The sequence below is a fragment of the Taudactylus pleione genome, unplaced genomic scaffold (genome assembly GCF_031769625.1).
Source record: "Taudactylus pleione unplaced genomic scaffold, aTauple2 ptg000113l, whole genome shotgun sequence".
Classification (NCBI taxonomy): Eukaryota; Metazoa; Chordata; class Amphibia; order Anura; family Myobatrachidae; genus Taudactylus; species Taudactylus pleione.
In genome coordinates, this window is record NW_028284515.1 from 14792217 (window position 1) to 14807144 (window position 14928).

A 14928-nucleotide genomic window follows, 5' to 3' on the forward strand; every position below is an offset into this window, starting at 1 on the left:
AGTAATCAGCGGCAGATACCCCCCTCCCAATTACATCATACCCTGCACCCAATGATTTCATGTCAAACCTCGTCACAAGGCCAGACACCCGAGCCATTGTAAAGTAACTGGATTATCGCTAATGAGTAATATTTGAAAGCAAGAGAAAAACAACAGAATTGGGGGGTATTCATGAAAGCTTGGAGGGTGGTTGGTACTTTATCTCTCACAATTTAATCAGTCTGCTCCTAACGGTCACTTTGATTGGTTGGTGCTTTAGCTCTCACAATTTTATCACTCTCCAAGCTTTCATGAATACCCCCCTTAATCTCTGAAACAGATTTAGGGTTCTGTTTACTAAACCTTGGATGGAGATAAAGTACCGACCAAGGCCCGTATTCAATTGCCAGTTGAAAGACCCGTGCTTTTCGCATGCCGGACTTTTTGCCATCATCGCCAGTTTTGCCTCTGGAAAAGTATCGCGCTCGTCCCCGTGATTCGCCCTATTCAGTTGCAAAGGATGCGAGAATGCGTCCCGGCGAAACTTAGATCGGCGCAAAGTCATGTCAGATTTGGGGAAATCAGCCTGACACCCCCCAAAAGATGCACTGACATGGGGGATCAGTATGGATACCCCCGAATAGTCCTGCTGAAGATATTGGGGGTACTTAAATGGTCTCAAAATGTGCTATTTAGCGTATTTGCATATGGGGTGAAGAATAGCATTTAGCAATATTTTTTCTTCAAAATAATTAGTCCCAGCAAATTTGGGGTACCTGAAAATGGGGGCCAGCATATTTAAAAGTTTCTAAAGTGAAGTTTTAAAAATCATGGAAAATCCACCTGCCGCAAACACCTACAAAGAAAAAACAGCTGGGGCATACTCGGGGACCCCCCTGGAGTGTATTTTTTATGAATGTCCCCCAATTTTACACTTTTTTGCACCCAAAACGAAAGTACTTTTTGGGGGTGTTCTAATGGATTTTTTTTGGACAGAGTTTACCTTTGGGGGACTGTCCTAACACTGCACGAGGGTTCCCGCAACTTTGCATCCCAAAACTGCATTTTTTTCTGCCTGCATTCAGAGGCGAATCTTTTCCGCCTATCTGAATGCATTGACTTTCCGCTTAGGCGAAAAGTCATTGCAATTGAATGGAAAGTTTCTGACAGGCGAAACGACGTCATCGGTGAAAACGTTTCGCCGAGAACGGCTTTTCATCTGCATTTGAATACGGCCCCAACCAGCTCCTAACTGTCATTTTTCAAACACAAATTTTTCAAACACTGCCTTTAACATGGCAGTTAGGAGCTGATTGGCTGGTACTTTATATCCGTTTACTTTATCCCCATCCAAGGCTTAGTAAAAAGACCCCTTAGAGCCTTTATAGGAATTAGCGAATACAATTAGTCAGGGCTGGATGAATCACAGAAGCCAGGGGGGAAGCCGACAAACGAAATACGGTTAGTGTTAGGCACCCCCCCGGGAGACTTAGGTTTAGGCTGTGGGGAAGGGAGGATTAGGTTTAGGCACTTGGGGGAGAAGTTAGGGTTAGGCATCCCTAAAGGAGGGTTAAGGGGTAAAAAAAGGTTAGTTAATACTTACCTTTTGTAGCTTAGGGATTTTCACCCCTGTTGGGCTTCCGCTATCGGGATTTGAACCGCCGGCCACGCGGCCGCCGGTAAATCATACTGATTCCAGCCAGGGTGCCTAAAAAACTGACTAGCGGCACTTCCAATAAGATCAACGAGTGCTTATTTATGCTGGCTCCTTAAAAGATCCTACTGATCCCGTTGACTCATTGATTTCTGTATTCTACATCATTTTGGCCATCCTGGTAATAAGCATATTATATTACGAGCAGGGCCCTCTACCCTCTTGTGCTTCTCCCTACTTTACTTTCATCTAATTCTTACTCCCCACTAGGGCACCTAACACTTGGTTGCTTATGCTCTGCTGCTTATGTGGGTGTTATGGTTACTAATGTATCAATGTATATTATCCATGTCCTGCTCCTGTATTGTACTGTAAGTCACTGGTCACCTATTTGTTTATGTACTTTGTAAGGTGCTGCAGAACACTTGTGGCGCCATATAAATAAATGATGATGATATTATTATTATACAATATTCTCTTAAGTCTTTCAGTTAGACAAATACAAAGGGATGGTAACGATAGAGTTAGAGTGCTTTAAGCATTTCCAACTCTCTGGACTCATTTACTTTAAATTTGCCACATAAACTCCATTTTCTTTTTAAACAGTTAGGAGCCTATCACTGCAGCGAAATATCCGGGTCCTGATGCTTTGATGACGAGAGACGTTTACATATAAAAGGACCTGGAAACACTTACTGTAGTTGTATTTTTTGGCCTGGCCAGATAAGATATTGTTGATTAGACCATCCCTCTGCTAAATGATTTACTTCTCTTTTTTCTATTTACATTATTATGGGGCTTTATTTCCCATAGTTCTTTGCTGAGTTATGCATAATACAATGACAGACATAGTTTTATGTTATATTCTTCTTACATAAAACTTTAGGGGACTTTTCCTGTCTCACCTCATTTTTACGTGTCACGGACAGTCTACAACACACCTTTGCATGCAGTCTGCTATTTTAACCCACTGGGACTAGCCCACGCCACCAAGTTATTATATTATGGGAGCAATATCAGATAATAGGAGTATAGGACACAGTTCTAGAGGATACCCTCTTTTTTTTTTTTTTTTTTTTTAAGTCGTTTTATTAGATTTTCAAAAATGTAGATAAGGGAGGTTACAGAAAAGGGTGGGAAGAGGAGGAGTACATGCTGTGTGTAGTCACACACACAATATATTTTCAATGTTTTTAGATCTCCAGTGTAAGAACCATCCACTAGATCAGTGGTTCCCAAACTCGGTCCTCGAGGCACCCTAACAGGTCAGGTTTTAACCCCTTCACTGCTGAGGAGTTTCTCACCCTTGTGCTGAGGTAAGTTCCACCACTTCTCTAGGACCACTTTAAGCACTGGGTGTGGGAGGAAATGCTAGGTATGTGGCCAGCTGTAGAAGTGAAGAAACGGAGCGGGGGAGTAAAAATAAAAGGAAAGGAGGAGGAGGGCGTCCCTCACCTCCTGCTGGGTATGTAGTGTAAAAGTCTCAGATGAAGGAATGTCCTGGTGAGACCTCACCTAATGTGGATGGACGTCTTCTGGGGCTTCTTTCTTCAAACGTCTGTGAAAGACTGTATTCCGGTGTGCTGAGGCTGCAAGCACACCGGCGTGGTCTCCGCAGAGTCTTCTGGGTAGCTGAGACTTCCGGTACTGCTATCTTGCGAGAGATCACGCGGTCTGGAGACTTCGGGACCCTGGTCTGCACACTCGACCCAGCCAGCGGGCGAGGAGACTTCGATGTCAATTATGCTCCAAGTGGAATTAGCCCTAATCTTAACCCTAACCCTCCCCTTGGTGCCTAACCCTAAACCCCGTCAGGGTAACTGCTAACCCTAACCTCCGGCAAGTGCCTAACCCAAAACCTAACCCTAAAATAAAAAAAATAATCACAAGTCAACCATTTTCACCTCAACCTTTTGACCCTGTCGACCATTTGTACCTGTCGAACTTCTTACATATCAACCTTTTGTCCCTGTCGACCTATTGACTGTCTAACATCTGGTGTCTATACATTGTCGACCTTTTTACTGTCGATCTATAGTCCGGTACCCGGAGAAGGACGCCCTCCTCCTGCTTTTTTTTTTACTGTATTTTATTTGTTATATATATATATATTCTATAGTTTGTCTAAGCAATATCCCCAGATGCAGGCTATAAGATACATCCGTCCATAAAGAGGCAATTTAAAAAGTCCTCTAACCTAACCTACAGTGTGTGTTTGTTTTTCGATCAGCATTGTTTATCTTGCTGAATTATTTATTGGAAGTTCTTTAGAGATGTCATCTCTGTGCTTTCACAATACCTTTCATTGAGCCCATATTTTAATCAATATGTAGTGTGCAATAATTATATCGGATCTGTTCAGCTACAGGCCTGCAATTTGTCGCACTTGGGGGTTTGCCCAGCCCTTACGGAGGTGCTAGGTTTCCTGCAAGCTCTCCCCTCACGTTGAATAAATGCAACGGCGTCTGTTCATCCGAACGATGATCTGTTTCCACATCTTTTCCCACCCGCAGGACACTGCTGCCCCATGGGTGGGGAAGGCTCGGGGCAGGCTGTTTTAGTGGGTCGCAGCTAAAAGGGCAGAGCGCATTTTGCCCTTTTAAAATTGGGCAAGGCACAGTCCTAATAATGTAAGTTTGCTTAAATAAACTACACAGAGAATTATATAGAACAACAATCAGACGCTGATACTATTCAACTTGCAGCCACCTGTCTCTTTCCTGCAGTAATCAATTGGGGAATACTCAACCCTCAAACATGGAGCAATAATAAGACACAAAAAAGGAAGCACTTAGGAAAACACAAGTTATATTACATCCTAATGGAAAATACTTTTAATTATACACAAATAGCAATCAAAATCACACTGACCGGTATTATCAAAAACAATATTAAAACATAAAAACATGCTGAGAGGCGGGGAAACACGTTAAAGGAACACGTTGCTACACACCTGCTGGATCACCTGGCGTCATCTAGAAGTGAGATAGACAGGATGTAGTGCACAGACAATTGGAATACAGGCTGCACTAATAGGGAGCCTCCAGCAGCCGGGAGGTATATGAACTGTGACTGTCTTGTCTGTCTAGAAGCTGTAACTTGTACAGACAGATATAATACTTTTCCTACAAGATGCATTACTGTGAATCACAGGAGGTAAATATACCATTTTGTACACTCTGCAGAAATCTGTTAGTTTACAGAATATCAGTCCAAGGACTGCTTCACTAACCTTACTTTTGCGTGACTTGAAAACAAAACAATATAAAGGGTCCTAGTTACTAAGCAGTGTTAGGAGACAGAGTGAAAAGTGATAAGAAAGTGATAAGGTGCCAGCCAATCAGCTCCCAACTGCCATCTCACAGGCTGTGTTTGAAAAATGACAGTTGGGAGCTGATTGGCCAGCACCTTATTACTTTTCACTCTCTCCTAACACTGCTTAGTAAATAGACCCCAAAATCTGCTATTGACTGCTACTAACACCTAAATCTGCTATTGCACGTTTAACAGACTGGCAAACTATCGACATTTGAATTATTGCAGATTATTTATTAGATACTTTTATTACAAAGATATGTTTTTACATTGTTTTTGAAAATATCGGCGGTGTGATTTGTTATGTGTATAATTAAAAGTATTATGTTCCATCAGGATATAATGCGTATAACTTGTTTTTTTTTCTCCAAGCGCTTCCTTTTCCGTTTCTTACTGCTATACAGAGCATTGTATTTCCACCTTGTTTTTGCACATATGAGAGGACATTTATGTAAAAACGTTTGCTGAAAAAGAAAAAGCTGCTAAAACCCAGAGCAACAAATCAGTTTGTGTTTTGTTTTTTTATGGTAAATTTTGAAAAATGAAACCAAATGTCTGATTGGTTGCCTTAGGTTGACTATGTAACACACCCTAGTTTTGTACCGTAGTTCTCAGAAATGTTCTGCTGTTCTGTCATTTGCTGAGTGACTGCAGCTGACCGATGGGTTCTGGAGCAGCCCCAAGCCATATGTCATCTTAGTTTCCTGTTGGGGATGAGGCTCTTGTTGGAATGCCCAGTTTAGTTTTCTCCAAACACTGACTGGAAATCACAAACCTCTTTTCCAAAATAATTTAAAAAATGTCTACTTGCAGCGTTTTTCTTAACATGAAACACTCATGGCGTTAGTTATTATTGTTTTGTTAATTAAAGTTTATGATCGCAATAATGTTATCATTGTCCATGATTCATTTTACTTGATCTACCAAATATTTACAAAAATCAGATGAAATAATTTATTTGAAATGATTCTAAGCATTATATATAGTAACTAACAGAACATGATAATATTGAGAAAAAGCTCTTTAAATTTAGGAAATATAAATATAAAATATTTTGCCAAACGATTCATAAACCTATTTAAACTGTATTATACTAGGGCCCCTTTTGGCCTCTCTATAATCCTGAGAGAATGTCTGGATGTCTACAGCTAGACAGTTTGTATATTATTGTACCTAATTTGCCTTCCTATATCTATTATTAAAAACTAAGTTCTGACTTTTATTTATTTTTTGCCATTTCCTTTAGTGGTTGGATAATTCGGTGGATTTTGCCTCAGCCTTCCACCAACACTTGGCAAAATATGTCACCCATATATACGCAAATGGTGGGAAGCAGCCACAAGTGGAGAATCGGGGCGAGATGGCTCAGGCCTATATTCTCACACCACTGGAGGGGTATCTGTTCGGAGAAGACCCCAAAGTCTTCATGGAGAAACTACGTGAAAGTGAAGCACCTCCTCTTTGTGGCAAAGTCTTTCGAGGAGGGGAGACCACCTATTCCTGCAGGTATGCTTGGTGTGATTGTACTGATTACACACAGTTCAGGTAGCCATTTTGTTGGTCACATCAATACTCAGCCTGCCGAATCGTGAGACATATCTGGGTGATGTCCCTAGGTGTCAGAATATTGATGGGCTGTATTCACGTTCTCATTGCTTTAAACCATAAATGGCTGATTCAACTGTATGTAGATGTTAAATGCATTTTAAGTATTGAGTTGCACAACTTTACCCAAAAACGAAAATAAAACAAAAAGGATACTGAGAGTACCCCAAATCCCAAATCCTGGCTCTAATGAATAATCTAACAATAAAAAATAATCCACAATTGCTATTTGGTCAGAAACTACTTTAGAATAGAAACATGCATTAATGACTGCGTCTTGATAAAGTTCTTAGAACAGGTGTGGGGAACCTTTTTTCTGCCGAGGGCCATTTTGATATATATAACATTATCTGTGGGCCCAGTGCAGGCCACGCCCCCTCCGTGTGATGTCATAAGGGAGGAGGCCACAATCGCCGGTGATTACAGCAATGCCCGCAGCATCCCGAGGATGCTCTGGGGAGCTGTAAGGGCAGCAGTGTGACCGTCTGAAGCGTCCTAAGGACGCTCCAGGCGGCACTGCTGCATAGATTCTGGCTGCAGGGTGCCATTCTAGGCACCCTGCTAGCCAGATGAGGCTAGCATATAAATGCTCTGAAGGCCAGACCAAATGATTCCGGGGGCCTTGTACGGCCCCCGGGCCTGAGGTTCCCCATCCCTGACTTAGAACAAGGGCGAAATGCTTTGAAAGACAGTGTGCATTTTTCCTGCTGCCATTGTCTGCCAAGGTCTCCATTTTGTGCCCGCTGCCGGTTTGGTGTTCTCTTAACCTGATCGCTCCAGGTGCGGGGTATTGAGACACACAAACCAGATACTACCATTGCTGGAGAGGACGGCCGCCTGTTAGTACTCTGACTGATCCGGTCTCTGGGCCTGATTCAGACCCGCTCGCAAGCGGGTCGATGGTGCCCTAGTGCGCATGCGCACGACAGACGGAGCTCTGTCGTGAGCATGCGCGAGACCCGCATAGCGACAGCCAAGCCGTCGCTATGGGTCTCGCACCAAAGGGGGCGTGCTGTCGATGGTGAGTGACAGCACGCCCCCTTTGGTGGGCGTGCCGGGGGCGTTGCTGCCCAGATGGAGACGTTCCCATGGGAACGCCTACCGTCTGGGGCCTGCCCCACTGACATCACTAGTGATGTCAGTGGGAGTGCTTTTGGCTCTGATAGAGCCAAAGCACTCCTGGGCTTGCGGCAGCGAGACCCTACCGCAGGGTCTCGTCGCAAGCGCGATGGTCTTGACCATCGCGACCATCTTTTTGGCCGCTCGCATAAGCTGTGGGTGGTCACCCACAGCTATGCAAGCGGCCAGGAGGCCGCTCCAATTTTAGGTAGGAGGGCCCTGATTCAGAGCGAGTGCTCTTGTCAGAGCGTCCGGCTCTGAATCAGGCCCTCTGTGCACAAGGGACCGTGCCAACAGCGGTGAGTCACTCAGGCGCTGCCACATAACCGCCGATGCAAGCTTCTCACCCCAGATACCGCGAGGCACGCTGTATACAACAGCACTTCACATCAGAAGTCCTCCATACTGATAAGCATCCTGCATTTACCTACCCCAACAAAGTATTGTATCCAGGTATAAGCACTAGCAATTAAAGGCGTATTTGGTATCCAGACACGGACATTGGAGGTATATCCCCCCTAATTATAGGAGTTTTCACTTTGAGATCTGGACTTATAATGCCTGGTAAATACCATCTTTACTTGCAACGTTGTTTATAACGGTATCAGAGAATGAAATGTTTCTATTTGGTATTTATCATAAAAAAGAATCCTTGGCAGAAAAAGTAAGTATTTTAACTATCTATATCTATAATATGTTGTGTTAGTCAATCTTTAATTTTGCTCAATGAGCAGACATATTATTTGATTTTATGTTTTTTTCTAAACAACTTTACCCAAAGACCAATCATTTGGAGGCTGCACTTGGTTGCACCTGAACTGTGGAGCAAATTGGTATTTTTAATTATTATGATGTAAGTGGATTCAATGCAGCATTGTGTTTTATTGCCCAGCTTGCAATTCAAACTGCTTATTTTGTATTACAAGTGTATTTTATATTAATAAATCTATTTTGTATTTATATAACAATAACCTCAATAACAAGCATGCGTGCGTGCATAAGCTCTACCCCGACACCACCTTCATATACGCCCCCTATCAGATGGTCAACAATGTGACCAAGATTAGGCAAATTATGGAGAAATAAATGGGAATGCAATGTTTTTTTCCCCCGCATATATTCTTTAATACAGTGTGAAGTCCCTTCATCAAGAGATCATTGTGGTGTGTGTAATTTGAGTTCACCCTCCCCATACTGCTATATATTTATGGGGAGGTAATCACGCCATGACACCTTACAATTAGGCAATGAGTTGTCTGTGGTCTCTAGTTCCAACAAGGTAATTTGGGTTCTCCGGAGCAGTGTGACTCTCAATTGATGATTTAAGGGTTGGTATGTCATTCAAAGAAACTCCAATTGAATACTCCTTGGCACTTAACCTGGGATCTACAAGCCTGTCATGTAATTGATTTTGGCCCATTTAATATATTATTGAGTATAGCGCTCCACCATCTTTTGCGCTGGGTTAGCGAATGCTGCACTGACATCATGGGCCCACAAAGAGACGTCTAGCATTATGAACTATTGTGTGATTACAAATATGTGGGATGTCTTAGTTTTTTAAGTTGGCTTTTTAAGTTGGCTTTTAGTTGATGTTTATATTATTATTTATTTGTTGGCCCCTAGCTCATTTTATTCAAGTTTAGTTCATGGGCATATAAGAAACCTGTTTGTTCCTTGTGATTTACCATCAGATACTGCATCTGCAAGTTGCTGTTTTTTTCTCGTTGGATATCTATCTGACAGTGTGTATTTGGGTAATAAGCATCCCTTTTGGGTAAAGCTTAGTGACATCTCTAACTGACCCTATGTAGGGCCAGCTATGTAGGTACCACTATTATTCTGGCTCATGAATATAGATATTGCCTTTCTTATTATTATGGAGTATTTGTCGCTGTAATTTAAGCAAATATATGTGGGGCAGCACAGACGGTGTAATGGTTAGCCTTACTGCCTCACAGCACTGAGGTCATGGGTTCGATTCTCATCATTGCCCTCAGTGTTGTATATTGTCTCTGTGCTTGCCTGTGTTTTCTCTGGGTGCTCCGGTTTCCTCCCACACTCCAAAAATATACTGGTAGGTTAATTGGCTCCCAACAAAATTAACCCTAGTGTGTGTGTGCATGTCGTAGGGAATATAGATTGTAAGCTCCACTGGGGCAGGGACTGATGTGAATGGCCAAATATTCTCTCTGTACGGCGCTGCGGAATATGTGAGCGCTATATAAACAACCGGTAATAAATAAATTTAGTCCTAGGAGGTACACGCAGAGGTGGAGGATCTGTGTTCTTTTTATTGCCATGTCAGAGCGCCTCCCAGCAACTACCATTCAGATTGGCAGCCTCCCTCCCACCCCAACACTTTATCAATCGTGTCAAACCAATTTCTTCTCCTACTTGGTACAACATCCATCGATGGGTGATGTGACTGTAAACGATGTATTTCATCCCGTTTTTCTCATTGGAGGTAGATGTACGAAGCCTTGTAGAGAGAGAAAGTGGAGAGGCATCAAGTAACAACCAATCAGCTCCTGTAATTTTTTATGATCGTTAGGAGCTTATTTGTTGGAACTTTATCTCTCTCCAAGGCTTAGTACATCTCACCCTGCATATGTTTGCTTTCCATTTTTTCCATTTATAATACAGCACATACACAAATTAAATGTGTTATTTATTACCAGTTATTTATATAGCGCACACATATTGCGCAGCGCTTTACAGAGAATATTTGGCCATTCACATCCGTTCCTGCCCCAGTGGAGCTATATTCCCTATCACATGTACACACACATGTACATTAATTTTATTTGTCAGTAGCCAGTTCACTAACCAGCACCTGGAGGAAAGCCACACTAGCACAGGGAGAATATACAAACTCCACACAGATGGTGGGAAATGAACCCAGGACCCCAGTACTGTGCGGCTAATGCTAACCATTACACCATCCATGCTGCCCTTAAATTCAATTAAATGTGAATTATCTATTTGTGAAAATTCTAAATAAAGAACAATTATATTCAAATATGTAACTAGACAGACACTAATGCTGGGTACAAACTAAGATGATAGATCGGTCATCCGTCCTATCTGACCACTGGTAAGTGCTTGCACACATACCAATCGCCGGCCCGATGTGTCGTGCCTGACGTCACAACTGGGCAGGCATTAACATGTGCTTGTATAGTTGTGATGTCAGTCACCAGCGGCGTCTGCAGCAAGTGTACGGGTGGTCGGCTGTCCAGCCCGTACACACAGCACGATATATATATATATATATATATATATATATATATATATATATATATATATATATATATATATATATATAATATATCTATCGGGAATTGGCTGTGCTGCACAGCCGACGCTATATGTTTGTGAACGACATTGTTCACAGACATGTCGCTGGTACACACCCGCCGACATGCGCACGATATATCGTCAGTTTAATTGATCTGCCGATATGTTGGCCAGTGTGTACCCAGCATAAAACATAAGACAAGAATAGAAGTTTACAGGGATAGAGAAACCTGGAAACGGAAGAGCAGCAGATACAAATAAACTAACAACGAGGAAGAGACTATAAAATATGTTTTAAAGGCAATGTAGACTGCAGAGTTCTGCGAGATGCCAAATGCTGAGGATGTGAGCAGACCCATAGTAGAATTGAGGGCGAGGTTTAGGATATTAGCAGTTTACGGTTTATTTTCCTGTGCCCAGGAGATTTCCTGTTGAACATGCCATTGAAGGGCACTGCAGCCGGCTGCTTTTTCTCTGGTTCAACAAATTCATGGGTAGCTTTACAGAAATGTATGCGACTCACATTAGTAGATATTTTATTAAAGACTACGGAGGAGATGTACTAAGCCGTGGAGAGAGATAAAGTACCAACCAGCTCCTAGCTGACATTTTTCCAACGGCCTGTAACATGAGCTGATTTAGTGATTGCAAATACGCGCTATAGCATGTATTTTACCCACTTTTGAGGCCAAGGGGACTTCCTTTTCAAAAATGGGTGGGTCCCCTGTGCTGCAGCCAAACCCTGGCCACCAATTAAGTGTATGACCGGGATGTGCTGGGCTGGGAGGCAGGGAGGGGAATATGCCTCCCGGGCGGGACCACTCTGTAATGAATCGGTGATGCGGCCGCAGATCACTATGTCCGGCAGTGACAGGGAGAAACCTCTCTTTTGGCCGGCTCCCATTCGGCAGGACCGCCTCCTTGGTTCCGTCAGACACTGTGGAGCTTCCACCTGTCGCAGCTGATGATACGGCACAATTGAAGTCCTTCCGAGCTGGGACTTACTGTGCTACAGCCAGGAGAATGGGAGACGGATGAGGGCAGAAGGAGCATCTGCAATGACAGAAGTCCTTCCTCCAACACCTCACTAGTGGCATAGGCAGGGCCAGGACAAGTGCTGGGGGAGCGATCCCCCTGCTGGACGGTCAGGAGTAAACTGATCCTGGGGCACTTTATTCTGCACATGTGCCCGGTCCCAGGCACGGTACTTGGGGGGGCCTGCTCCTGGACGTGGGTCTCGCGTGGGATGCCCATAGAGGGTGTCAGGGGGGACCTGGCTGGCTGTCTAACATACACATGCAGTCAGATTGAATTGCAACAAAGTCACACACCCGGCTCCCCACATGCTGCAACACTGAGACATCACAGAGTGTCAAGAAGCTCAGAGGAGAGCCCACCCGGAACTAAACCACATATCCTGCCTACTGCAGTGATCTGTGCCAGCAGCCGAAGTCAGTCCAAACCAGAATAGCATTTCACAGCTGTGCAGATGTTTTTTCTTTCTGGAGGTGGGGCATGGGTTAGCTACTACTACTACAAGCTGCTATCTACCCTTACCCCTTCCCTACCTCCAGCACTGCCTTTCCATAATCTCCTCCTTGCCCCCAGTATTGCCCCAGCTGCTATGTCCCTTACTCCCTTCTTACCCCCAGCACTGCCAATCCCTAGCTGCCTCCTAGACCCCTCTACTGCCCCAGCTGCTATCTAACCTTGTCCCATCCCTACCCCCAGTACTATCTGGCCCTAACCACATCTTGCACCCAGTATTGCCCCAGCTATCTACCCTTACATCCTCCCTACCCAGGAGCTTATTCAGAGGCGGCCGTACGGTCTACGACTCCCTCGTGTGCATGCGTGAGACCCGCTACGACCGACAGCGCTGGTCGTAGCGGGTCTCTTTCCAAAGGGGGCGAGCTGTCGATGTTGATTGACAGCTCGCCCCGTTTGGAAGGCGGGCCGGGGGGGTGGCAGCCCAAACGGAGGCGTGCCGTTTGGGGGAGGCCCCACTGACTTCACTAGTGATATCAGTGGAGAGCTTCCGGCTCAGACAGAGCCAGAAGCTCTCCGGGGCTTACGACAAGTGAGACCCTACCCTAGGGTCTTGTCGTAAGCCCCGATGGGTAGTCCATCACCCGAGCGGACGTTAGAGCTGTGGGTGTTAACCCACAGCCTAACGACCGCAACAGAGGCGGGCGGTCAGGATGCAAGTGGCCGCCCAGTTTCTGAGCGACCGCTTGCATCCTCCGACCGCCTCTGAATGAGGCCCCCAGTCCTAACTTCCTCCTTGCCCCCAGTACTACCCCAGCTTCTATCTTCCCTTGCCCCTTCCTTACTCCTAGTACTGCCAGCCGCTAACAACCTCCTTGCCCCTAGTATTGCCCCAGCTGCTATCTACCCTTATCCCCTCCCTACCCTCAGCACTGCCTGCCCCTAACTCCCTCCTTGCCCCCCAGTACTGTGCCAGCTGCGATCTACCCTTGCCCCCTCCCTACCCCAGCTCTACCTGCCCCAAGCCCCATCCTTGCCCCCAAGCACTGACGCAACTGCTGTCTGCACTTACCCCCTCTCTATCCCAGCGCTGCCTGCCCTTTCAACCCTCTGAGCCCAGCTCTACACCAACTGCTGCTTCCTTTTAATCCCATCTACCCCAACTGCTATCTGCCCCAGCACTGTCCCAGCTGCTGCCTGTCACTTCCCCATAATATGTAATGGGACCCATAAACAGTGGAATAGGACCCCGATTATATAAATGAGGCGTCCCAGAGACCCACAATTTTTTTTTTCTCAGTGCGATCACTGTTATTGGTTAGTACTTTATCTCTCTCTCCACTTTATCACTCTCTTGGTACATTTCCCCCTATTAGTGTCAGTGGCCCTTTAATGATCAGCTGTATGGTCCAAACTAGGTAATCCGTTCAGAAGCTTCTCTTCAGGGTGAGCTCTTCTGTACATTGGGCCTGATTCAGCAAGGAACGCACAGATGCAGACGCACGCACCCGTCCACTGCAAGAATATGCTAATCAATGCACACGCACGGAGACCGCAGCACAAGATGCAGACGCCAAGTTCCATATTAAGCCGCCCATCTCCCTTTACTCACAGCCCGATCAGCACGCAAGATAGCGTAAACATCGGTGACATCGAGAACCATCTGACCCATTAGCAGAATAGTGGTTGACCTGACCTTCCGCAGGATCTTGGCTGCTTCCTGTGTACAGTTTACGGTATGACTGCATATGCCGCTGCACTGCTTTAATTACGCACACCCCTATAACGACGTTATAACGCCTGCGTTTGCCTGACCACCCCCCGTCACCACCCACAAATGGCACGTTCTGTCAATCAATATCGGAAGGGTCTGCGTAAACACTGCATGCCATAACCTGACCGCACCGGCTAGTTCGCGCACGCACAGTGCGATGCATGGGCAGTGAAAAAACATCGGCCAAGTGCGTGCGTTCTCTCCTTTGCGTTCCTTGCCGAATCAAGCCCATTATCCACCACCTGGAACCGTTACTCCAATATCTCCAGCTGAGCCTTTAGCAACATTCCAGAGTACCAAAGTAGAAAAGATCTTACAGTTTCCAATAGAAAGAAGAGAATATTGAAATGAAGGTTGACCATGTCAATGTTGTCACTCATAATGTCAACACCACATTGTCGACAGTTATGATGTTGACATTGTTAAAATGTGTCTACATTATGAGAATGCCGACAGCTGAAATGTTGACATTATGGCTGTCGACATATCATACCCAACCCGTTAGTTGCTTCTTAATGTGTGTTACGTGAGGTGCGAGTAAACCAAACTTTGAATCTAATTTTATCACCTGGGTACAGCATCCAAACTGCCCCCTAAGGCAGAGGTTCCCAAACGTGGTCCTCATGGCTCCCTAACAGGCCAGGTTTTAGAGATATCCATGGTTGAGCACAGGTTTTTATATCAATTTCACTGA

The 14928-nt window shown here is 44.9% G+C and overlaps 1 protein-coding gene across 1 annotated transcript in view; it reads left to right on the forward strand.

Annotated features, from left to right (window-relative positions):
• Positions 1-14928, forward strand: part of UBR1 (ubiquitin protein ligase E3 component n-recognin 1) — a 136789-nt gene that overhangs the window by 10206 nt on the left and 111655 nt on the right. The window contains exon 2 of the mRNA XM_088471259.1: positions 6195-6454. Within this exon, the coding sequence (XP_088327385.1) occupies positions 6195-6454 (260 nt within the window). The remainder of the gene's footprint in view (positions 1-6194; positions 6455-14928) is intronic.